Source organism: Gadus morhua, chromosome 4, assembly GCF_902167405.1.
Source record: "Gadus morhua chromosome 4, gadMor3.0, whole genome shotgun sequence".
NCBI classification, from domain to species: Eukaryota; Metazoa; Chordata; class Actinopteri; order Gadiformes; family Gadidae; genus Gadus; species Gadus morhua.
The window spans coordinates 25,237,882-25,261,834 of NC_044051.1; the positions used below are offsets into that span (position 1 = coordinate 25,237,882).

The 23,953-nt window shown below is 46.5% G+C and overlaps 1 protein-coding gene across 2 annotated transcripts in view; it reads left to right on the forward strand.

The window, feature by feature from the left end:
- rp1l1a (rp1 like 1a) overlaps nucleotides 1-23,953 on the forward strand; it is a 36,339-nt gene that overhangs the window by 10,434 nt on the left and 1,952 nt on the right. Inside the window, exons 1-7 of one of the 2 annotated variants that reach the window (XM_030355204.1) lie at nucleotides 2,076-2,379; nucleotides 5,311-5,593; nucleotides 10,088-10,471; nucleotides 10,677-10,941; nucleotides 12,274-17,195; nucleotides 17,425-18,369; nucleotides 22,711-23,856. In XM_030355204.1, coding sequence (XP_030211064.1) covers nucleotides 2,378-2,379; nucleotides 5,311-5,593; nucleotides 10,088-10,471; nucleotides 10,677-10,941; nucleotides 12,274-17,195; nucleotides 17,425-18,369; nucleotides 22,711-23,856 — 7,947 coding nt within the window. In that variant the 5' untranslated portion in view covers nucleotides 2,076-2,377. Of the gene's footprint in view, nucleotides 1-2,075; nucleotides 2,380-5,310; nucleotides 5,594-10,087; nucleotides 10,472-10,676; nucleotides 10,942-12,273; nucleotides 17,196-17,424; nucleotides 18,370-22,710; nucleotides 23,857-23,953 lie in introns of those variants that run through there. The other variant, XM_030355203.1, reaches the window with a different exon arrangement.

The window sequence follows — 23,953 nt, forward strand, 5'->3', positions numbered from 1 at the left end:
GCAATTAAACGATGAATATACAAACATACTGCATTGAACATAGCAGTCAGGCTACTGCTTCTTTGTTTTGAGCCAAAGAAAAGAAAAAGAAAAGAAAAGTTTTTTTAAAAAATAACAATTTGCGTTAATCGTGCGATAAAAAAATTAACGCCGTTAAAATTGGTTTGCGTTAACGCCGTTAATAACGAGTTTAACTGACAGCACAATTTTTCTTTTTTTTATCAGGGCCTTACAATCAGCAGCTCAATTCACATTCTCAGCCCGAATCTGACAGCTAGCCAAAAAGTAAATAAGCAAGATTTTTGCGGTTAGTAAAGTGGGGGGGACACAAACAGGATTTTGAAAAGAGGACGGGGACAAGTCCCCCCCGTCCCCAGTGGAAATTACGCCCATGCCTACATGACAAAAGTGGAGGAAAACTTTGAGACCCCTTATAGGTGTAGTAGAGGTATTTGGGTATGTGGCAGGCACTCGGGTCCCTTCATGGGAAGGGACTTTGGGGTTTGTACTGTTTGCAGCAGGTCTAAACCATAGGTCCATGGTCTCAATGAGTCACATTTTTAATCCATCACTGAGACAGAACGTGGACAGTTAAGATGTCAATGGGTGGATTATTTTCAACACAAACAGCTTGTATAGACAGACAAGAGTCGTGCAGACAGTAACGTGTATTTGTGAAAGGCATGCTTTATTAAGTTTTTATTAAGTTTGTTTGCATTCTATACAAAGTGAATGGAGCGCTGTTTAAAGACAGTAACCGTGCGTTCACACCAAACCCGACGGGGCGACAAGATCCAATACAAAGTGAAGTAGAGACGCGTATCGGGCAAATTATTCGCGAGAGAAAACCGGCGACAAGTTTTGATTTGATTTGATTTGCGCGACAAATTCGCTCGAGTTGAAATATTTCAACTTTGACGCGAATTTGCGTGACGACAGCCAATCAGCGTTCAACCGTCAAACTCAGTGCAGTGCAGTCCGGGGTGAACTGCAGCATGGGGGAGAAAGTGATTGTTGCCATTTGCGACTCCCGGAGCTCTATATATAATAGTATACAATATAATATAATTGTATATATCATATCACGCCCAAAAGCTCTGTGCGCCTCCGGATGGCCGTAGCGGGGAGCTCTCAGGGATTGGGCTTCTCTGGGTTTGTTTACCGGCGTTGCTATGGTTTCCGGTCTTGTGTTTTCTAAAACACAGATGTCTCCGATAACTCTAATTATGGGTATGTCACCAGGGTAGGCCCCCTAGTGAACAGATTGACTCTAAACCCAGGGTATACACGGTGAAGCCCCCAGCATAACCATTGGTCGGCAGGTGATTTGTTTATGTCTGTGAGCAATGTAACAGCAAGTAACAGCAATGGTGAATGTGGATCATCTTCAATAGATGAGTCTTCTACCCTGCCTTGGTGAAAAAAAGGACACTCATAATTGTAATCAAAATAACCCAGGGGGAATGTAGGACCCTTGTGTTGGTCCTACATAATGCCTCTGTGAACAGGGGCTATTGAGTAACCTAGGAGTTTATACGTACTGTATTGAAAATATGTACTTTATCGATCCCAGAAGAAGAAGGTTTCATAACAAAAGTTGAGTAAAAACTGAAAAAATAATACAACTAGAATGAGTATAGAGATGTCCATAAAATATTTACACAATATGTTTAGTAGAAGAAATGTACATTCGAAAATGAACAACGAAATGAGGAAGACCATAGTGATTCTGATTCAAAGATAAACATGGTTTCTGGTTCTCCAGTCTGATTGGCCACCGTGATTATCTGTGCTTCCTTGCACAGTTATTGCATTGTCCTAACACATGACCCTTTCCTCACCCCACCACACACACTCACCTACAAGTTAGACATTCTCGTTTTTAATTTGAGTTTGAACGAGCAGAGTGCCATGTCACACACACGCGCGCGCACACACACACACACACACACACACACACACACACACACACACACACACACACACACACACACTACACACCCCCTCCCCATCCCCTCTCCCTCCAGCGCCACCCTAGCAGTATGCCCTCCCAAGGTGCCTAAGCAGGCTTAGCTCTCCAGTTCTATCCTTAGTCACTAACTCCTCACCCTCCTCCCCACGCTTCTCCTCATTCTTATCTTCTTAACCAGCCCCCTTTCCCTCCTCCGCCACAGTACACAGCGGGAACCTGGGGCCACCATTTTGTCTGGAGTTTGGTTGGGAGCTGTTGAACAGACTGATGCGAAGGATGCGGTGACAGATAGAGAATAAATACATCCAGTTGAAATAAGAGGAACACAGTTGTCTTACTAAGACGCAATTGAAAGAGGGGTTTCCCACTTTTTTTCCCGAGCCGTTTGGACCATGTTTCCCTCCAATGTGAGTACCTGTCCAACGGAAAACAATTAGTCTTTCATTAACTGAAGCGTCAAGCTTGTATGGTTGCTGGATTTTACGTTGTTGTTTTAGTGGTCAAATAAGGTGGTTGCACTGTTAATGGACTTCCTTATGTTTAGGATTCTTTCTGAAGTAATACACAAGGATATTTTGAGAGTAGTAACATCAGTAACTCAAATTGAATTGCCATTAATTCAATAAATGACCACAATTCTGGGACACAGATTGTGCGTAAGTAAAACATACAGCTATGTGTTTTCAATAAATTAAATGTTGACCCAAGTCACTTCCAAAATAGTGCAGTGGTTATAGACATACTGCCTTGATCCTATACTGCCTAAAATACCCAAGCTATCATTTTGATTTTTTGTTGATGCAAGCTTACATGCTCCGATAGTCTGGCCTGGTTCTTAGCCGGTGAAGTTCTGATCCACAGGTTAAAAACAATATTAATCCTAAACCATTGAGACCTTCTTGCTAAGTAGGATTTACCTACTGTACAACAACTTAGTAGGCCTATGATTAATGATCTGCTATTCCTTCTTTTAGTTATTTTAATTTGAAAAAGAGTCATGGATATTGTCTTCCTGTTTCGATGTCTTCTACTTTTACCAAAACATTACTGGCAGGCTCAACCACCTTGTCTTAAATGGTGGTTTGAAAATTTTCTTCACATTTTATTTCATATCAGTTAGAAGTGTGTGTTTTTATTAGGGATGCACCGAATATTCGGCCACCCAAAATGTTCGGCCGAAAATGGCCCAAAACATAATTTTAGGAGTAAAAAGGCTGGATAAAATGCACCGAACATTTTTATTTTTGATTAAAATAAACGCAACCAGTGTGTAATGAGCCGGGTGCGCTTCTAAAAAAAGAGGGATTAAAAAAGAGTCGCAGGTAAGTTTGTTAACAACTAACTGAAAAAAGGTCTGCATGCACTTGTAAACAACTAAATGACAATAAATGTGTAATTTAACACATATGTTGGATAATCAAGCTGTTTTTTAACTTTGAACGTAAATTGACATTTGTTTCAAACGCCCCGCCTAGTCGGGACGTTTGAAACAGACTTGCGGGATGAATGAAACAGCATATTTTAAAAATAAACTATTGACCTTACTCTTGTTTTTATGCAACATACCGGACAACATACTAGTGTACGCGTCAAAAAGTTTATAAAGGACATTTAATTGTTTGATTTATGCAATTGTGAAAAATTAAAGCAAAATGAATGAAAAACAGCAAAAGCCAAATTTGGTATTCGGTTTCGGCTTTCGGCCAACTGTTTCAGTATATTTGATTTCGGCCAAGAATTGTCATTTCGGTACATCCCTAGTTTTTATGGGTTTGTGTGTGTGTGTGTTTGTCCCTGTGTGTGTGTGTGTGTGTGTGTGTGTGTGTGTGTGTGTCAATCAAGTCATAAAGTTCAGTGTCAATCAAGTGTCAATCAAGTCAAAATGTTTTAATAACATAACTGTTGCCAAAGGCATCATTTCACATGTAAGTCACATCGGAAAAATTGGAGGCTAAATAACTTAAGGTAAATGTTTACTTTGAACATCAAAATCCTTTGAACAGGTCTTTAGTAATCAGCTGGCATAGGGTGAACCGTGGCCTTTTTTAAATCTAACCAACATGGAGAGAGCTTGTTACATCAGATGTGAGATGAGGATTACGAGAAGCGGTGAGGTAGCAACAAGTATTTGCATGCAGTGCTTTGCCATGCATTGACTGACTTGTCCCACGGTCTAGCCTTGGGGGAATTAAGGTCTTCTAAGCTGGTTGCTAACGCCATTCCTCTCGTTGGGCTCTTTCTCAGATAATCTGGTTCCCTGGGTGCCCTTAATCTATCTCTGTGGAGCTGAACATCTCTCTTTTTGTTCAGCAAATGGCTACCATTTTCCAGGTTTAAATATGTAGGAGTTGCTTATTTCCCTGCAGTGTTCATATTTGAGTTAAAGTTGGAGGGGTATTCATTTGTTTGTGTATGGTCAGTAAAAAACTTAGTGGATCAACGACTTTCTTTTCGTTGTACATTTTGGTGAACATTCTACTATTGGTCAAACAAGTAACAAATAACAGGTATATAAGACTATCGCAAACCATTAAAACAGCAGTGAAAATGTCAACATATCAAAAGTCAAATTTCAACACGTCGCTTATTTTCCAAACATGACATTTATTGGTTGTGAAAACAATGTTAAAGGTGTATTATGCAACATGGTGTTTTTCAGACCTCAGAATCAGGGCGGAACTGTTAACGTCCAAATCCAAATTGGATTTGTTAAGATGTGCTAGCTAGCACTTCTAAATATACCATAGAGGAGAAAGAGCAGTCTCTCAACCCACGCCCTTTGTTGAAATGCTTTTTAATCACCTTTTACCTCATTCTAAGCAGGTGGGAACGGTTGTTTGAGAAATGTAGACACACGTTGTCAAAACCACCTCAGGAGGTGGTGTATGATTAAGATTTGCACATTAGTTGTTGTGAACGCTCTGCTGCCCTCTTGTGGAATCGACACGCTGATGTGAAGTATGAATGCAGGAGCTCTGCAGATCCAAGTAATGCTTGTGACTCTGAGGCCCGACGTAGATCTTCGCGAGATACAATCGAAATTAAAAAGAATCAAAATATCTATTTTGTGTACAGGCCAGTAAATATGTTCAATAAGCTGTTGTTCCGCTATCTAAAATAGGAACTTCTTATGAAAATACTATTTTAGTGATTTTTTTGTAGTGTACTCACACACACCGGTGTTTGCGTATGTGTGTGTGTGTGTCCATTGAGGTATTTTAATGAACATCTTTACCATTAAATGTTTATTTGTGTGTGTGTGTGTGTGTGTGTGTGTGTGTGTGTGTGTGTGTGTGTGTGTGTTTGTGTGTGTGTGTGTGTGTGTGTGTGTTTCTCAGGTATACCTGCAGCATGCAGCATTCTGCCCCCACAGAGATGTGGGACCTCCAACACCACCACCCCAATCCCCCAATCTCCACTAAACGACATGACGCTTCATCAACCCTAACTTCTCCTCTACCCCAGCCCCACCAACCTCCCTCGCATGTGACCTCAGCTCCGTCAACGAAGAGGATCACCTTCTACAAGAGCGGCGACAGCCAATTCGGCGGGGTCAAGATGGCCGTCCACCGGCGCAGCTTCAAGTGCTTTGAAGCACTGTTGGACGACCTTTCGCAAAAGGTGAGGAGAGAGAGAGAGAGAGAGAGAGAGAGAGAGAGAGAGAGAGAGAGAGAGAGAGAGAGAGAGAGAGAGAGAAACAGAGCCGGAGTAAGAGAGAGAGAGAGAGAGAGAGAGCGAGAGGGGGGGGGGGGGGGGGGGGGGGGGGGGGGGGGGGAGAAACAAATGAGAGAAAGAGAGAGGTGGGGGGGAGAGAAAGAAATGAGAGAAATAGAAATTAAGGAAGAATAAAAAGGGATCCAGACAGGAAGTCAGGGAGGAATACAGGGAGTGAGTGAGTGAGTGGAAGAGAGAGAGAGAGAGAGAGAGAGAGAGAGAGAGAGAGAGAGAGAGAGAGAGAGAGAGAGAGAGAGAGCAGTGTTTCCCGCAGCATTTTTTTCAGCAGCGGTGGTGTGGTCCCCGAACCCTCTAGGGGGGTCCGGGGGCATGCCCCCCCTGCCGAAATTTTTTTGTACCCTTTACATTGGAATGCATGAATCTGGTGCACTTTGAGAGGAGAATATGCACTTAAATCCTATTCAAACAGTCCTGTGTATTACTGTAGATGGGATTATTGGTGTTGTAACTTTCCCTTTTGTGGCTTCATTTACAGATTTTTATATTTTTGTATAGTAATATTTAAACAAAAAATGCCACAACGCAAATATAATTTGCACAATTTATTTACAGATTTTTGCCTAATGCTTAAAAACTAAACATGGTTGCTATGCCCAAAGCATAACTGTTTTTTTACATAAGACACTTTTTTCAAAAATGAAATCTCCTGCAACAATGGGCAAAACACATCTCAGTGTTTCCCCCACGTTCACACAGCAGCGGCGCGCCGCCGCTGCTGAATTTTCTCCGCCGCTGCAATAAAAATCCTTGGAAATGTACAGCGCGTAACGTCAATTGCGCAGCACGCGGCACATCGTCACGTAACCAACATCAAAAAAGAAAAATACACAGCGAGTGGGGCAGTTGTTGGCAGTAGGCTACCCTACACGGTTGCAAAGTTACATTGATTCTAGCAGTAGCGAGTGAAGCGGAAGATCGAAGAAAGAAGGAAAGAGAGAGACAGACAGAGAGAGAGAGAGACAGACAGAGAGAGAGAGAGAGAAAGTAAGTTGCTAAAATGTGTCGCTACATGACCACCAGTGTTAAAAACCCTCTGAGCCCAATCATTTTATTGTATCTATAAACCGCAACCTCCGTGCCGTTTTTCCTCTAGTATTGTGTGTGTGTGTGTAGGCCTATGTGTGTGTGTGTGCGTGTTGTCGCTCTTTTTTGGGATCACTCATAGCCTTTACAGGAGCTTATATCCAGTCAGGAATTTATAGCCTAGGTATTTTCGGGAACTTTGAAAAATGAATCCATACTGTTAGATCCGATGTTGTTCTTTATTGCCATATAAAATCCGTTTTCATCGCGTATTTTAGTATGGGATTTATGCTAATCGCCTGTAAGCATGTGGTCATTAGCATAAATGCAGGGAAAAAACCTAAGGACTTCTTAAAAGATCATGAATAGTTTCTATTATGTATAACTTATATTTATTTTATAATTTTCTCATCACTTTTTGACTCCCAAGACTAAGAAGAAGTGTTTTAAGCAATAAAAAGCTTAATCAATTTGCCTTTTTTGTGTCATATCAATAAAGTGAGTCTGTGTTCTTTTCAAATGTATAATTTAAAAAGATGCAGTGTTTCCCGCAGCATTTTTTTCAGCAGCGGTGGTGTGGTCCCCGAACCCTCTAGGGGGGTCCGGGGGCATGCCCCCCCTGCCGAAATTTTTTTGTACCCTTTACATTGGAATGCATGAATCTGGTGCACTTTGAGAGGAGAATATGCACTTAAATCCTATTCAAACAGTCCTGTGTATTACTGTAGATGGGATTATTGGTGTTGTAACTTTCCCTTTTGTGGCTTCATTTACAGATTTTTATATTTTTGTATAGTAATATTTAAACAAAAAATGCCACAACGCAAATATAATTTGCACAATTTATTTACAGATTTTTGCCTAATGCTTAAAAACTAAACATGGTTGCTATGCCCAAAGCATAACTGTTTTTTTTTTACATAAGACACTTTTTTCAAAAAATGAAATCTCCTGCAACAATGGGCAAAACACATCTTTTTAAATTATAAATTTGAAAAGAACACAGACTCACTTTATTGATATGACACAAAAAAGGCAAATTGATTAAGCTTTTTATTGCTTAAAACACTTCTTCTTAGTCTTGGGAGTCAAAAAGTGATGAGAAAATTATAAAATAAATATAAGTTATACATAATAGAAACTATTCATGATCTTTTAAGAAGTCCTTAGGTTTTTTCCCTGCATTTATGCTAATGACCACATGCTTACAGGCGATTAGCATAAATCCCATACTAAAATACGCGATGAAAACGGATTTTATATGGCAATAAAGAACAACATCGGATCTAACAGTATGGATTCATTTTTCAAAGTTCCCGAAAATACCTAGGCTATAAATTCCTGACTGGCTATAAGCTCCTGTAAAGGCTATGAGTGATCCCAAAAAAGAGCGACAACACGCACACACACACACATAGGCCTACACACACACACACACACAATACTAGAGGAAAAACGGCACGGAGGTTGCGGTTTATAGATACAATAAAATGATTGGGCTCAGAGGGTTTTTAATACTGGTGGTCATGTAGCGACACATTTTAGCAACTTACTTTCTCTCTCTCTCTCTGTCTGTCTCTCTCTCTCTGTGTCTGTCTCTCTCTTTCCTTCTTTCTTCGATCTTCCGCCTCACTCGCTACTGCTAGAATCAATGTAACTTTGCAACCGTGTAGGGTAGCCTACTGCCAACAACTGCCCCACTCGCTGTGTATTTTTCTTCTTTGATGTTGGTTACGTGACGATGTGCCGCGTGCTGCGCAATTGACGTTATGCGCTGTACATTTTCTAAAAGGAGCTACGTAAAAAAAATAAATAAATTAGGAGAAGGATTTTTATTGCAGCGGCGGAGAAAATTCAGCAGCGGCGGCGCGCCGCTGCTCTGTGAACGTGGGGGAAACACTGGAGAGAGAGAGAGAGAGAGAGAGATGGTTGGTAGTCTGTGGATGCAGGTGCTTGTGCTTCCTGTTCTGCCGTTGTTCTGATGGCTTGCTAGATGTCGTTGTGGTAAATCTGGTATAGTCAGGGTTTATAGGTCTCTGACTAACCTAAAAATTAGATTAAAAAATAAAATCAATGGCGCTGGATGATACTTTGTTAATAGATTGTTCTTTTGGAACATTTCGGAAATGTAAAATATGATTGAAAGCTTGTTCATTGGTAACCAGGCTACAACCTAGTGAAGTGTGAAATACAAAGATTGAGTGGTGATATACTTCCTCGTCAGGACCTCACTATATGATCTAGGGGTGTGACGATACACTCAGCTCACGAGACGAGACGAGACACGATATTGGGTTCACGAGAACGAGACGAGACGAGATTTTAAGAAAACTACAATGAAAAATTGTATGACTGGACTAGACTTTTATTGAACCAAGTCGCGCATGCATTTTGAAATGTTTTATTATAACTCTTTACATGCAAGAAATTGAAACTAAAACTAAAACACGATATAAAAAAAAAAAAAAAAAAAATTAAATTAAATAATTCTCTTTTTTTCAATTGCAAACAATATTATGTGCAAAACCAAATCAAAGTACCCAAAATGTACTTTGATTAAATGTATTAGTTTTCGCGGTTATTCAGCCTCTTCTTCTCCTCCGGAAAAACACGGCCGCATTGCATTGTGGTATACGGGAGTAACATATAGGCTACATCGTATGTACACTCAAATTTTGGGTATTTTAAGTGCACTATATAGTGCATGAAATTAACCACTGAGAATTCGAACACCACTACAAAATGGCGAGCACCCTATATATTACACTATATCCGTGATAGGGAACGATTTCGAACACAGCTTATGGCTGCTTTCGATGCTTCCCCTGCTTCCCCTCCTACTCCTCCTCTTCTTTTCCTTCTCCTTCTTTAGGTTCTGGCAGCATAGATGTAGCAAAGGCGCATTACTGCCCCCACAGTCGACAAATAATAGAAGTTTAATCTCGCGAGATCTCATGGCACGAGATCTCGTCACACCCCTATGATCTATATATTTCTATGTCCATAGGATATTTATTGCGGTTCTTTAAAGGGGACATATTATACCAGCAGGTATGAGTATGATTAGCCATTGCACACACCTGGTGGTATAATATGTCCCCTTTAAATATGGCTATTCTGCAATTACAATATGTATTTTAGGATGTGGTTTTATCTTTTCTGTGGTTCAGCCAATAGGTGTGGCTGATGCATATTGAGTAGGCAAACACACATATAGCATGATCAGACAACTTTGAAGTTTCCTGCTTAAAAAACGTTTTATCCTCAACCTGAGGATACAACTGTTGCAGAGGCAAATAATCGCCAAACTCCTGTATATCGATTCCCTAATTTCTTCCCCATCTCCCTCCCGGCCAGGTCCCACTCCCGTTCGGTGTCCGCACGGTGACCACGCCGCGGGGCACGCACGGCATCCACCGCCTGGACCAACTGCAGGACGGCGCCTGTTACCTCTGCTCCGATCACCGCCGCGCCAAACCCGTGGACATGGGGCTGGCGGGCCGACGCCCGGCGGTCTGGCACCCCCACCACCACCACCGCCACACCCCCCAGGCCCAAAGACCCGATGGCGCCCCCTCCCGGCAGAGGCGGGTGCTGCTGGTGAAGAACAGCGAGCCGGGGCGGAGGCGCAGCGTGGTGCTGGGCCACCGCTCGGCCCGCAGCCTCCGGGCCTTCCTGGAGGAGGCGTCGGACACCCTGCAGTTCCACGTGCGCCGGCTGTACACGGCCGAGGGCCGCAAGGTGAGGCCTGCATCACATTAACTGTGACTGAATCAATCCACGGTCCACTACCTGAAATAACAGTGCATTACACTACATCTGATTGAATGATGATTCCTTGACGTGACATAACAGTGCATTACATTGCATTCTGAATGAATGACTCTACGTTCCTCGACGTGACATAACAGTGTATTATGTAACGTGTATGTACATGTATCTCCAGATCGACAGTGTACAGAGCCTGATGACGTGCCCCGGCCTCCTGGTGTGTGTGGGCCGGGAGCCCTTCAGCCCGCTGCTGGTGGACTTCCTCAGGAAGAGCTCTGAGGAAAGACTACCAGGCCTGGGCTTGAGGTCCCCCGCCCTGGGCCCCAGGACCCCAGGGAACGGGGCCCGATCCCCGGCCACGCAGGGAGTCCGCTCGCCTCTCCATGGAGCTCGCTCTAGAGGCAGCGAGTACAGTGAGGGCCGGGACAGCAGGAAGAACGGTGGGTGGAGAGAAACTGAGGAGGGCATCTCACTCACTGGTAGCAGATGAATTACACTCAAATTAAATGTCTTCAGTCTGACTGACAGCAACTTCAACAGTATGGAAAAAGGAGCGTTTCCAGGGTATTAACTAACATCTTTAATTCCAGGTGTTCTATATTTAAAAAATTAAGTAAGCCATTCTGAACTATGACGGAGTATTAGGGCCACACGTGAAGAAAAAAAAGTAGTTTTCGACACGTCGACTTTAAAGTCAACATGTCGACATTAAACTCGAAATGTCGAGAATAAAGTTGAAATGTCATGTCGACTTTAATCCCGACGTGTCGACTTTACACTCGAAATGTCGAGAATAAAGTTGAAACATCATATTGACTTTAATCTCGACGTGTCCATTTTCCGTTCCTCTGTCAGCATGCAGACGCTCCGGGCATCCTCCCAAGCTGTAGTAGTGCGGCATTGCCATCAGTGGTTGAATTGACGGTTTAGTCGCTATATTGTATGGATGGAGGCCTACACCACAAACAATGACCCCAGGGTTATTGCCGACTACTTCGTGTCATCCGCTGAACGCTTGGGAGGATGCCCGGAGCGTCTGCGTGCTGACAGAGGAACGGAAAATGGACACGTCGAGATTAAAGTCGATTTGATGTTTCAACTTTATTCTCGACATTTCAAGTTTAAAGTCGACACGTCGAGATTAAAGTCGACATGACATTTCAACCTTATTCTCCACATTTCGAGTTTAATGTCGACATGTTGACTTTAAAGTCGATGCGTCGATTTTAATCTCGTCACGGCAAAAATATATTTTTTCTTCACGTGTGGCCCTAATACTCCGTCGTACCACAGGACCTGCACTGAATCCAATGGCTTTTGTAGATAATTTGGTAAAATTATATTTCAGAATCGGGTTCAACAATAAAGAGATCCTCGCTGTTTTAGCGCAGAACCACATTGTGGTGATTAGTGTAAGGACGCTGAAAAGGTTGTGCAGAAAAATTCGTCTGTTCAGGAGGAAGACCTGAACAGACGTGTTACTAGTCGACGTGTCAACTTTAATCTTGTCACGGCAAAAACAGTACTTAACAGTGTTAGAAATTGCGAAAGTTCTAAAAACTACACATATTTCATAGTGGGTGGATTATCATGATACAAAATTAAACCCTGAAAACAAATCCATCAATTGATCCACACAATGCATCGAATCCTTACAGCTGGGAAAATCCTTCAAATCAATAAACATCAAAACCGTAAACATCAAAACTTCATGGCTCTAACCTCGTAACGGACAGTAGATTCACTGCCTCTGCCTGTCCGCTTGTTTTCAGTCAACTTTGGCCTGGAGACTAAGAAGAGCATCATCCACCCCCGGTCGGACTCCTCCACCCGCTCCACACGCTTCTCCCTGTCCTCGGAGAAGTCCTACACCAACGGACTCACTTCCTGCCCGCACTCCCACCCCCGGCCGGCCATCATGAACGACGACATCGAGAAGCGTGTCATGGTCAACAAGGACGGCAGCCTATCGGTGGAGATGAAAGTGCGCTTCCGCCTCCATACCGAGGACACCCTGCAGTGGTCGACGCAGATTAAGAAGTCTCCCTCCCTGACCAACGACTGCTGTGCGTCCAGGGAGGGTCCTCCCTGCTTCCTGCAGCAGGGCCTCTCCGAGACCTGCTCAAACCCTGACTCCGGCTCATGTGATCCAGAGGCCACCAATATGTACCCCAACGCTTCCCTCGAGCACCCCCTTGAAGCGAACTGCCCATGCTGCCACCAGACACGAGAGCAGCTGTACGACCTGTGGGAGAATCCTGCGCACAGCAACAAGCATGCTCCCAAACCGCCTATCGACGGCTCCAGGCCCACCCACGCCAGGGTGCGACAAATCCACTCATCAAGCTCCTCCTCCTCCTGTCACTCTCGCCGGGTGGTTTGCCAGCGATCGAGGCTCTCCAGCTCCCACGGGGGCTCAGGTCTGGAGCAGGCTCGGGTGGAGGTCCAGGAGGAGCTGTGCGTGATGGAGGAGGTGTGCACCGTCAGTCGCTGCTGCAGCAGCTCCGGGGCGGCCAGAGGCGATGCCGGTAGCTCCCAGCCCCACAGCAGCCAGTCCACCAAGGATGACTGGTGCGACCGAGACGATTTGGAGCTGACACTGTCGGATGGTGATGATGATCGTCCACCGTCCTTGGTCAGCAACTCCTCCCACGTTCTGCAGGTGCTGCAGGAGAACCAGGATGAGGAGGATGAGGAACTACCACCCAGTGTTTCCCAGTGCTGCCAATGTGAGCGGTCGCCAACCCCGGCTCCCCTCATGCTGCAGAAAGGGGAAGACGGCGGCAGCAGAGCCTCGTCCTGTCACTGTGGAGGGGTAACCCCACACTCCTTGGCCCAGGAGGGGGGGAATGACCGAGCTGTCAGTTCCATGTCCAAAACAAGCAAGCTGTCTTGCAGGTCCAGCAAGTCCAAGACCCCATGTCAAAATTATACTAATGATCGACAGGAAGATGTGCAGGATAGCATTATGAGAAGCCTGTCCAGCAACAACGGGCTCCCAGGTTACGATGTCCGATCCAACCAATCCAGTGCATGTTCTCACTGCGGAGGCTCCAAGGGTACAACAACCACGTCCGACCCACGTCACCCAGACCAAGGTGAAAATCATGGGGGCAGCGGAGATGAGCGGGCTCCCAGCCAGATGTCGGAGAGCTCTAGGGAAGGTTCTGGGGAATCTCTCCACTCCAACAAGTCCAACCTCACCCACCACGACTGCACCTCAGTGATGTCCAATATTCCAGAGGAGCGAGGTGAGGGTGCTATTTCCAAAGCAGCAGACAGTCAAGAGAGGGCGGTGAGTGTTGAGTCCAGCAAATCTCACAAGTCAGACGTGGAGGACAGAAGATGTCCTAGTGCCAGGTCTGCCAAGTCAAACATGTGCAGCCGCTCCTGCAGTTCCCATAACTCCATGAAGAAGGCAGACGAAAGCGTTGACAGTGCATCATCTGGTCAGTTGCCAACATCGCATCATAATGGGACAGCAGAAGGAGCGTATGAGGGCGTTTCAGAAAGAGCAGCGAGTCCCCTATCTGCTAAATCGGAATACTCTGCTAAGTCCAGAATATCGCATGGCTCTCTGACCTCTACAGGTTTTGCTCAGCAGATTGATAGCACCCCTGATGATGGGGGAAATGAAGAGGCAGAGGAAGAGGAAATGGAAACAGTAAGACCCATCAGCGCCTTGTCTGTCGTGTCGGGCAAATCAGGTGTTTCGGCAAAGTCAACCAAATCTCAGTGTAGTCACTGTTCAAAAGTGGCGACTCCAGATCCAGAAGAGGCTGAAGATGCAGAAGAGCAGGCGAATAGAGAGGAGAACGGTGAGCGAGCAGTTAGTGCCCTGTCAACAAGATCCCATCTATCAGTCAAATCAAGTAAATCCATTATCAGAAGCTCAACCAGAGCTTCTGATAGGTCACCTTCCCCCAAACCCGTAGATGTGGAAAATGAATCTGAGAGAGCGAGCAGTGCTGTGTGTGCCAAATCTGTGAAATCCTTTGCCTCTGTCTCTAAGAAGCCTGCAAAATCATGCAAGCCTCACAGTAACAACTGTTCAAGGACTCATACTCCCTGCTCACAGGTAGAAGTTAAAGCAGAAGGAATGGAAGACGGGGCAGCGGAGGAGAACGGTGCAAGGTCAGAAAGTGTAATGTCCTCTAAATCTGCAAAATCTGCAAAATCAGCCCAATCATCTCAGTTGGAAAGGTCAATTTGTGCGCAGGCACAAATTGACGAGGTAGGGGCAGCCGTAACAAACAACTCTAACAGAGCTGCACACAGAGCAGCTAGTGCCATGTCTGTTAAATCGGCGACTTCCATTCGATCCAGCAATTTGCTGAAATCTAACTCTGACGGTGATACAGACGCAGCCATCAAAACAGAATTAGAAACCGAAGCATGCGATGGGGCCGAGGCAGAAGAAGGCAATGATGAGAGGGTTGGCAGTGCGTTGTCTGTTAGATCAGCCTGTTCTAGCAGGTGTCACAAATCGATTTGCGCGATCCATCTAACAGCAGAATCTCCAGCAGGGGTCACAACTGACAATGTGGCAGACAGGAGCCCTAGTGCTGCGTCAGTGACCAGCGGCAAGTCTACCAAATCACACGAGTCAAGTTCCAGAATTGTTTTAAAAGCAGCTGTCTTCGCTGATATTTTTACCAACAGAGTTGAGAACCCAAATGAAAAATGGTTGGAGGATGAGGACAAACAGCCAGCAGAAAATGGTCTGATGCCAGTTGGAGACGATGAGATGGTGGGCAAGGCAATGTCTGCTGTCAGTAGATTTTCAGAACGGTCAGGCAGGTCAAAATGTTTAACGTTGAAATGTAGAAAGTGTGCAAAGGCAATAACGACCTGTAATAAAACACCAGATATTGTCAATGTGAAGACACCAGAAGGGGACAACGAAGAAAGTAACAATCGATCGGCAAGTGCAATTTCGGCCACAAAAGAGTCCCTTTGCAATGCGGCTGCTGACCTTCCAAGTATTGCAGTGGCAGATGATCAGGAAGACCAGATTGAACAGCGTCCTGCCAGTACTAAATCATCTAAAACTGGGTCCACAGTCATGGCCAATCATGTCGCCAATTGCGGCGAAGGGAGATCAAACGGCGTCCTTTCTGGGCTCACTAAATCTGCCAGAAGCCCATCACCCTTCACGACACCCACCCCCCGATCCCCCACCATGTCTGTCCGATCCAAGGCCTCTACACAGTCAAGGTGTCACTGCGGCGCTGCTTCAAGAACCCAGAAAAGAGAGGAAGAAAATAACAGAGTAGAGGGTGGAGAGGAAGGTGAAACAACGGAGGACAAAGAACCCTCAGAGCAGGCGCCCAGCGTTCACTCAACAAACTCCAAAAGACAAAGGATCAATTCAGGGGACACTGAGGAACTCCTGAGTCGAGATTCATTTGGGTCTGTCTCTCTGGTGTTACCAGAAGAGGAACAGGGAGACTCAGACGGTGGGGAGTCCCACATCTCCTCCCACACAAATCCAGCCAACGCCACTAATGCTGAAAGAATGGATGAGTCTGCAGTGAAACACACAGTGGATTTGGAGGACATGGCAAACCCTCTGCCCCCCATTCAAAGTCAACCAGACATAACGATTGACACACCTGGACAGAGCGTACACAGTGAGAAGGATGAAGAGCCAGCAACAGACATGTCCCCCACTGCTCATTCGTCCAGGAGCAATCTTTCTGTGAAAGGCACTAAACCGAAGGAGTCGGAAAGAGTGAAGACACATCACCTTGAGCCCTCTGTCAAACGCTCTACATCTGCAATGTCAGCAGCAAGCGGTAACGCTCGGAGCAAAACCCCCTCCCGAGCGAACGAGGCACACAGTAAGGATGACAACAAGCCTTGTGTGATATCCAGGACTCCTAGCCGTCTCAGAACGAACTCGGCAGCATCTACTTGCTCCAACGCAAAAGCAAAAGCCACAACCGCAAAATCCAACCTAAGCTCTTCTACTCCGGGGCAAAAAGGAAGCAAAACATCTGATGTCTGCAGCGTGAAATCAAGGAGCAGCGCAAGGTCGAAGGAGGGGTCCTTCCAGCCGACGGCGCAGATGATGAAATCCGACGACGACGCCCTCTGTCGCTCCTCGTCTGCCGCCGACCTGCTCAGAGAGGCCTTAGCATCCGCTAGGCTAGTCAGCCGGCAGTCGAGAGGAAGTGACAAAAGCAGGAGCACTAAGCCCGGATGCCAAATAAACAGGACGCAGGAGGAGGAGGAGGAGGGAGGAGAGCTGACCCCCGCCTTGCTTCCCAACGCCTCCCCCAACGAGGTGGTCAGCGACTGGCTCCGGAGCATCCCGACCGACGGCTGCCTGTCTGTTGACAGGGAGGAGATGGGCGACGGGGGAGGAGAGGAGGAGGAGGAAGAAAATTCCACTCAAGAAAAAGAAAGTCCTGAAGATCAGAAGGTCAATGAGGTTGCAGAGACCCCAGAAAAAGGGGTTGAAGTAGAGGAGGAAGAGGATGAGAAAATGCAAGGGGACGAGGAAGCAGAGCAAGACAAAGAAGAAGTGTCTGACTCAGGACTGACCCACGCTGTGGATGAGGTCACATCCTCCGATCACAAGGCTATGTTCCAACACAGCGTCTCGATGTCCAGGAACTGTAACTCCTCCGTTGCGGTGATGAAGGTGCTGCTAAGCCCCAGCCTAGGAAGATCTAACAGCCTACCAGAGGTACGTTAGGGAGCCCATTTGATATATAACATCAATGTGAGAACCATTCCTTAGCTGAGAAAGTAGAACACATAGTACCTTCATAAACAAACCCACATTTCAAATATACATTAAATATACAGTTCAAATTGCAGTTGTCATGATATCAATTGGTTCATGAATCGAATGAATTGTGATTGTTTAGTCTGTGCAGGGCCCTCTCTTCACATTTTCTCTCTCCACACCCCAGGTATCTCCGGTGTACGGCCGCAAGCTGAGCACCTCGGCCAAGGGTCTGCTGGACTGCTTGGCCCAGCTGCAGCTGATCCAGCCCCTGGTACCCGACCCGGCCTGCGAGGTGCACAAGGACCACCGGGAGCGCTACAACGAAGTCATGAGCATCCTCCAGTCCCTGTGGCTCACCGAGCCCAGGGACCTGCCAAAGGACCAGATCACCCCTTCGCGGTCCTCCTCCGGTGTAGAGGTGGGGAGCGGCTCGGGGGAATCGGGCAAGGACAACAATGTCGGAGGAAGAGGAGCTGAAGGTCTGTCGAAGGATGCAGCGGAATCTGTGCTCGGGGAAGAGGAGGCTGATGCAGGGGAAGGAGAACATGATGCAGAGGGCGAAGGGACCGTTGGGACCCCAACGCCCCGGGAAACATCCCCGAGACCCGAAGCGGAGGCTGCCGAGAGCCCCTCGTCCAGCAGGGACGATGGGCCCGAGGACGCCGCCACTGACCCCACGCCCCCCTCCTCATCGGACAAGTCCAGCTCGGCGGTGGGCGGCTCCAAGTCCCCGACGGACAACGAGCATGAGACAGCGGCTGAGAGCTCCGGATCGGGCACACAGCGCACGGCGCCGCCCCCGGTGCTTGCTGAACGCGCCACGGCCGCGGACCCGGACCCCACCTGGGCGCTGCACCTGCTCCGGAAGCTGGAGAAGCAGTTCATGAGCCACTACATGGCGGCCATGGTGGAGTTCAAGGCGCGCTGGGACCTGGAGGACAACGTGCTGCTGGACACCATGATCGCAGAGCTCCGCGACGAGGTGGGCCGGCGCATCCAGAGCAGCGTGGGCCGCGAGCTGAAGAAGATCCAGGGCCGGGCCGGGCGGGGCGGGCGGACCCCCAGGCCCCCGGTAGGGACCCTCTCCCGAGAGTCCACAATGACGGAGAGGAGGAGGCAGATGTTGAAGGTGATAGGACATACGCACTCCAACAGAAGCAGAAGTTACGTTATTCAATAGCCTAATAATAATAATGGTCCAGATGGCCGTCAAGATGGCCAATTAAAATTCTAGACGGCCAATGGTTGGTAAACGCTCCCAAAAAAAGTTATCAGATTACTGATTAGTAATTACTCCTGTGGCAACCCCGATCGTCGGCGGCTGGGATTTTCAAAGGAGACACTCCAAACAGGGTTGCGGGTCAACGGTTTTATTTCGTTCACCTCACGTGTAAAAAGGTAAAACCAAAGACAACATATGCTCTTCCACTTATGGGGTAAAAAAGGGCCGTCTCCGGGTCTGGTCCGGCTGCGAGGACGGCGTCTCTATCGCTCCCGTCTTCTCCCACTCAGTCCTGGTGGAAAGCGTATCTCGATCTCGAGCGATCTCCCCCTACCGCGTCTCTCCAACTCGGCTGTCCAGAAGGCACGAGCCCCAGGCTGAGAGAGCCCAGAATGAGTGGAGAAGCAGGCTATTTAAGCTGCTTCTCCACCTCAGGTGCTCTTCATCTTCTTAATTGGCAACGGCCGGGTTGCCACACTCCTTAAAATAGTAACTTAGTTACTTTAGTGATTACTTGATTTTAAAAGTAACTAAGTTAGATTACAAGTTACTTTATTAGTTACATTTAGCTGCGACAACACCCCCTGCCGCCTCAAAATAGAAAGTTACAACCAGTTTTGCCCCCCGGTCAACAACTGGTCTTCCATCCCCCATCAACAATTCTGCGCAGGGGGCTTGTAGGGGGAATTTCATCCAAACTGACGCTCATGGTAATGGGCGTCAGTTTGGATTTACCGTGCTGGGGACAGAGACGCATTCGGAAGTGCATTTTCAGAAGTGCTGGGTACAATGAGGATGCACTCTTTTTTTCTCTCTTTAGTGCCGGTATTGAAAGGATCTGAAAGACGGCATACCCATGTAGCTATAATTACTAAGGAATAAAATGTTTACAAAATCTGTCTGGCACGTTTTATGAAGAAAACGTTTCCAAAAAGCATCGGACATATGACCCACTATGTTCTGCTCCACGTATCCAATGTTGACAACGTGACATAACATGGCTAAGCTAACAACATAAACAAGAGGTGCTAGGATAGGAAATTAACTGCGTGAAGTTCAGAAGGGCTAAACGTGTGGCTACACACAGCACTAAAAAAGTCGTCAAGATTGAAAAAGAAAAATATATTTGTTGCACAGCAGAACGATGTAGCCTATCACATCATAAGCTGGCTGTTCTCAATTCACAGCACGCATTCCATCCAATCTAGCCTACATCAGGTATTCTGACCAAAAGTCATGCACTCCCCCCCACAATTATTCCAGAATTAAATCAAAGCAAGAATGACCAAAAGTCACTTTGTGTCAACAAGAGACTGACTCCACCTACTATCCATTGCAAGTTAAAACAGCCGACCACTTCAGAGCAAAAAAAAACAAAAAACCTTGCCACAGCACCAGCAAATCTTAAGCAATAAATAGCGCGTCTTACCTTTATTTATGCGGCAATGGTCTGCAGATGCATCCCGTGGTGTAGCCTACCACATCCATTTAGTTTAACAGGTTATCGTTCTGATCAGTGGTGTAGTGGTCCCTGGAGAAGTGGGTATACTCTAAATGTTTGCGTTTTTTTAACGCAGCCCAGAAAAACGCCCTGTTTTAGAAACAGTGACATGTGAGACTACTCTATTAGTTTACCAAAAATTATATTAGTATTCGCTCATTGTCACATAATTTCTGCTGCTTGATCTCAGGGAGGAAGGATTATGAAATTACTAAACCAATACTGGCCCACAGACTAGTGAGAGACAACTATGTACTTTGAGTGAACTATTCCTTATTCCTGGAAACACGCCTATTCTCTCACTTGGCAAGTCAGTAATTTATTTTGTAAACTGTGTCTTTGAACAGCTGATTTGCAACACATAGCTTGGGCCAGAGTGTGCTACTATTATAAAATGAACATGACTTGATCAGGAGCAGTTTGTAGGTATTACTGGTCACACAGGCAGCCTGCATGAATGTAAAATATAAATGAGGCAAACATGGTGTTTCAGCAATTTTTTGAACATTTATTTAAATAAAATACTTCAGATCTGAATTTGACATTGCATCCTTGTTCATATTTCACCTTAGATTAAAAAAACGCACATCATTCTCTTCCACATAATATATATATATATATAAATATCAATTGATGATTGAACATGATCATTAAAATTATTCAACGATCTAATCAGTAACGGCAGCGAGTATTAGCCAACAAAAGGCAGAGTAGCGTTGGTCATGGCTTCACCATCCTGCGTTCACACCAAACGCGACATTTGTCGCCCGTTCGCGTTGTCGCCAAAGTTTTGTCGGGCCACAAATCATAATCTGTCGCTGTGCAAGTTTTGTCGAATTTGTCGCGCCACAACAAGATAACCACCATTGCATGTCTTTACCTTTTGTGGAAGAGGGAGAGACGTCGGAGGACCCGACGCAGTCTATTCATAATATTGTAATGACCACGGAAGAGGCAGTGAATGAAGTATTGATTAGACAGAGATTTATTTGATTGGCCTACCTAATAAACGGTTGGAAAACGCAAGACCGGAAACCATAGCAACGCCGGTAAACAAACCCAGAGAAGTCCAATCGCTATAAGAGCTCCCCGCGCTACGGCCATCCGGAGGCGCACAGAGCTTTTGGCCCTGATATTATCTATACAATTATATTATATATACTATTATATATAGAGCTCCGGGAGCCGCAAACGGCAACAATCACTTTCTCCTCCATGCTGCAGTTCACCCCGGACTGCACTGCAATGAGTTTGACGGTTGGACGCTGATTGGCTGTTACGTTACACCTGTCACTCAGTCGCCACGCTGTTGAACGCTGATTGGCTGTCATCACGCGAAATTTGTGTCAAAGTTGAGATATTTCAACTCGAGTGAATTTGTCTCGCCACAAATCCTCTCGAACGCACTCGACTGTGCACGGCGAAAGTGTGGCGCGACAAATCAAAACTTCTTGTCGCCCCGTCGCGTTTGGTGTGAACGCACAGGAAAAAGTGGGAAATTTGGTTTGCAGATACTACTGAATGGTGCGCATCTGGGGGGATTTAGAAGTGGGTGTACGCAATGCTGACTGAAAAATAAGTGGGCTACACCAGTGGTTCTGATACTGTCCATGGTACTAGCAACCTGGTGCTTTTTACCTATGTATTCAGGCTAGAATGACTTGATTGTCTGATGCCTCATCATCCCAGCCAAAGAGTATTGGTATTATTAGTAAAGGCTACTTGCCAAATAGAAAAAATACATTTTCCAATGTATTTGCTATCATTCGTAGCGTTGATCAGCAGAGAAATAGTCACCCAAAGTCGTTGAGCATTCCACTGCATTGAGAAGAGCCGTGTAATAAACAAAAATAGTTGACAGCTGAACGTTGGGAAGGGCCATGCAAGTGAATCGGGCCGTCTACAGCATTGAGAAGAGCCGTGTAATAAGTAAGGGATAATGCATAGAACGCCGGCCATTATCGGGAAAATAAGCCCAGACAGGGTGAACAGCACATCGACGCGCAGCGAAGGTGTCTTGCTTCGCCCTGAAGGGGCTTATTTTCGATAGGCCTAATGACCGGCGACGTTCTATACATTATCCCGCTTATTACACGGCTACTTGCCAAAAAAATAACTTCACATGGTGTGTCTGTTTACAATTTATTTGTTGCCAGCATTCGTAGTGTTGATCAACAGAGAAATAGTCCGCCAAAGACGTTGATGTCGCTTAGCAACCGAACACGCTGGGGTTGAAAAGTTACCGGACTACTTGAGGAGTGATACCTAAGACGTCATTAGAGGCAAAAAGTCCTTTGTTTTCCTTGACAGCAGTCAAGCGCCGGAGTAGAAGCGCCGTGTAATAATCCATAATAATTCAACTCGATTATTATTATTTTTTTTATAAGTAGTGGGTACAAATGAATCCCGACGAAATCTGGTGGGGACGCGTCCCCGGCGTAATCGACGCCTATGCTCGTTACTGAAAAAAGTGGTCCAGGGCTAGTAATCTAAGTAACACGTTACTGGCATAACTGACCGTGACAGACACAAGCACATATCCACACACACACACACACGCACACGCACACACACGTATTGACCTGCTAAGCTTTTGGGGGTTAGTGTTCTTCTCTTCTGCCCATAGATATGAATCGATGATGAAATGTTACTTATTTTGAAATGTCATACCTAAATAAAAATAATATGCATGAATAAAACCAGACCAACTGATTTACTCAGAGCTTCCTTTCTCCTTCTCCTTCCAGGTCATGAAGAACCAGCCGAAGACGGCCGACTCCCTCAGCGACGGTGAGAAGTTCAGTGACGAGCGCAGTGACGACGAGTACTGCCCGTGCGACGCATGCGTGCGCAAGAAGCTGGCCGCGCGGCCGGCCAGGACCCCGCCCACGCCAGCCACGCCCGCGCCACTCAGGATGGACTTTGACCTCCGCAAGATCCTCCAGCTGAGGAGGGACCCAGAAACCGATGCCCTGGCCCCTAGGGCCACACCCTCACCCTTGCAGGGGCACCCTTCAGTGGGCGACATAGACGGTGCCGGGGCACTGGAGCTAGAGGGGGAGGACAACAACCTGGAGGTTGTCCAGGAGGAGGAGGAGGAGAAAGAGGAGGAGCTGAAGATGGAGATGGCGACGGAGATGGTAGAGACGATTCCTGAGGAAGAGGAAGAGGAGGATTTGGAGGCAGAGGAGGAGGAAACAGGAAAAGGAGAGGGAGAGAATGAAATAGGGGCTGTCGACGATGAAGGTGATGGGGCTTGGGAAGGAAACGCTGTACAGGGGACAGGAAGTACAGGAGGAGGGGAAGTTGAGGAGGATGAACAACAGGCGGGCGAGTGTGGCGGCCAGTGCCAGGGGGACGTAGAGGAGGAGAAGGAAGAGGGAGAGGAGGAGAGGGTAGAAGCAGAGGAGGAGAAGGTAGAGCAGGAGGAGAGCGAAGAGGCAGAGAAGGTGGAGGAGGAGAGGGTCGAGGCGGAGGAGGTAGAGGAGGTAAGAGATGGGGAGGAGGGGGAGGAAGGAGGCGAGGTAACGACACCTGATGAAGCCGATGAGAGTGGAAAAACATCAGAGCAACAGGAAGGAGACGATGAAGAGGAAAATGAAGAGGAGGAGGAGGAAGAAATCTGCCAAGAGTGCATGGTCTCCCACTCCAAGCCCGAGGAGGAAGCAGAGACGACAGAGAAGAAGGAGAGCAGGGAGGGAGAGGAAGAGGAGGAGGCATCAGAGGAAGTGACGTCAGATGAAGTGGTGTCGAGTGGCGAGGAGCCCACCACCGTGGAGGAGGAGCAGCAGCTCATTGGAGTAGCCCAGGAGGAAGGTGACGATGAGGGCAGAGAAGATTCCCCTGTTGAGGTCAACACGGAAGAGGAGAAGGAAGGAGGAGAGGAGGAAGAGGTACTGTGTTGATACTGATACTTTTTCAAAAATGCCAAAAATGCCTCAATGAGCATTTTCTACTAGCACAGCTCTAGACTGCCTAGTGGACCACTGT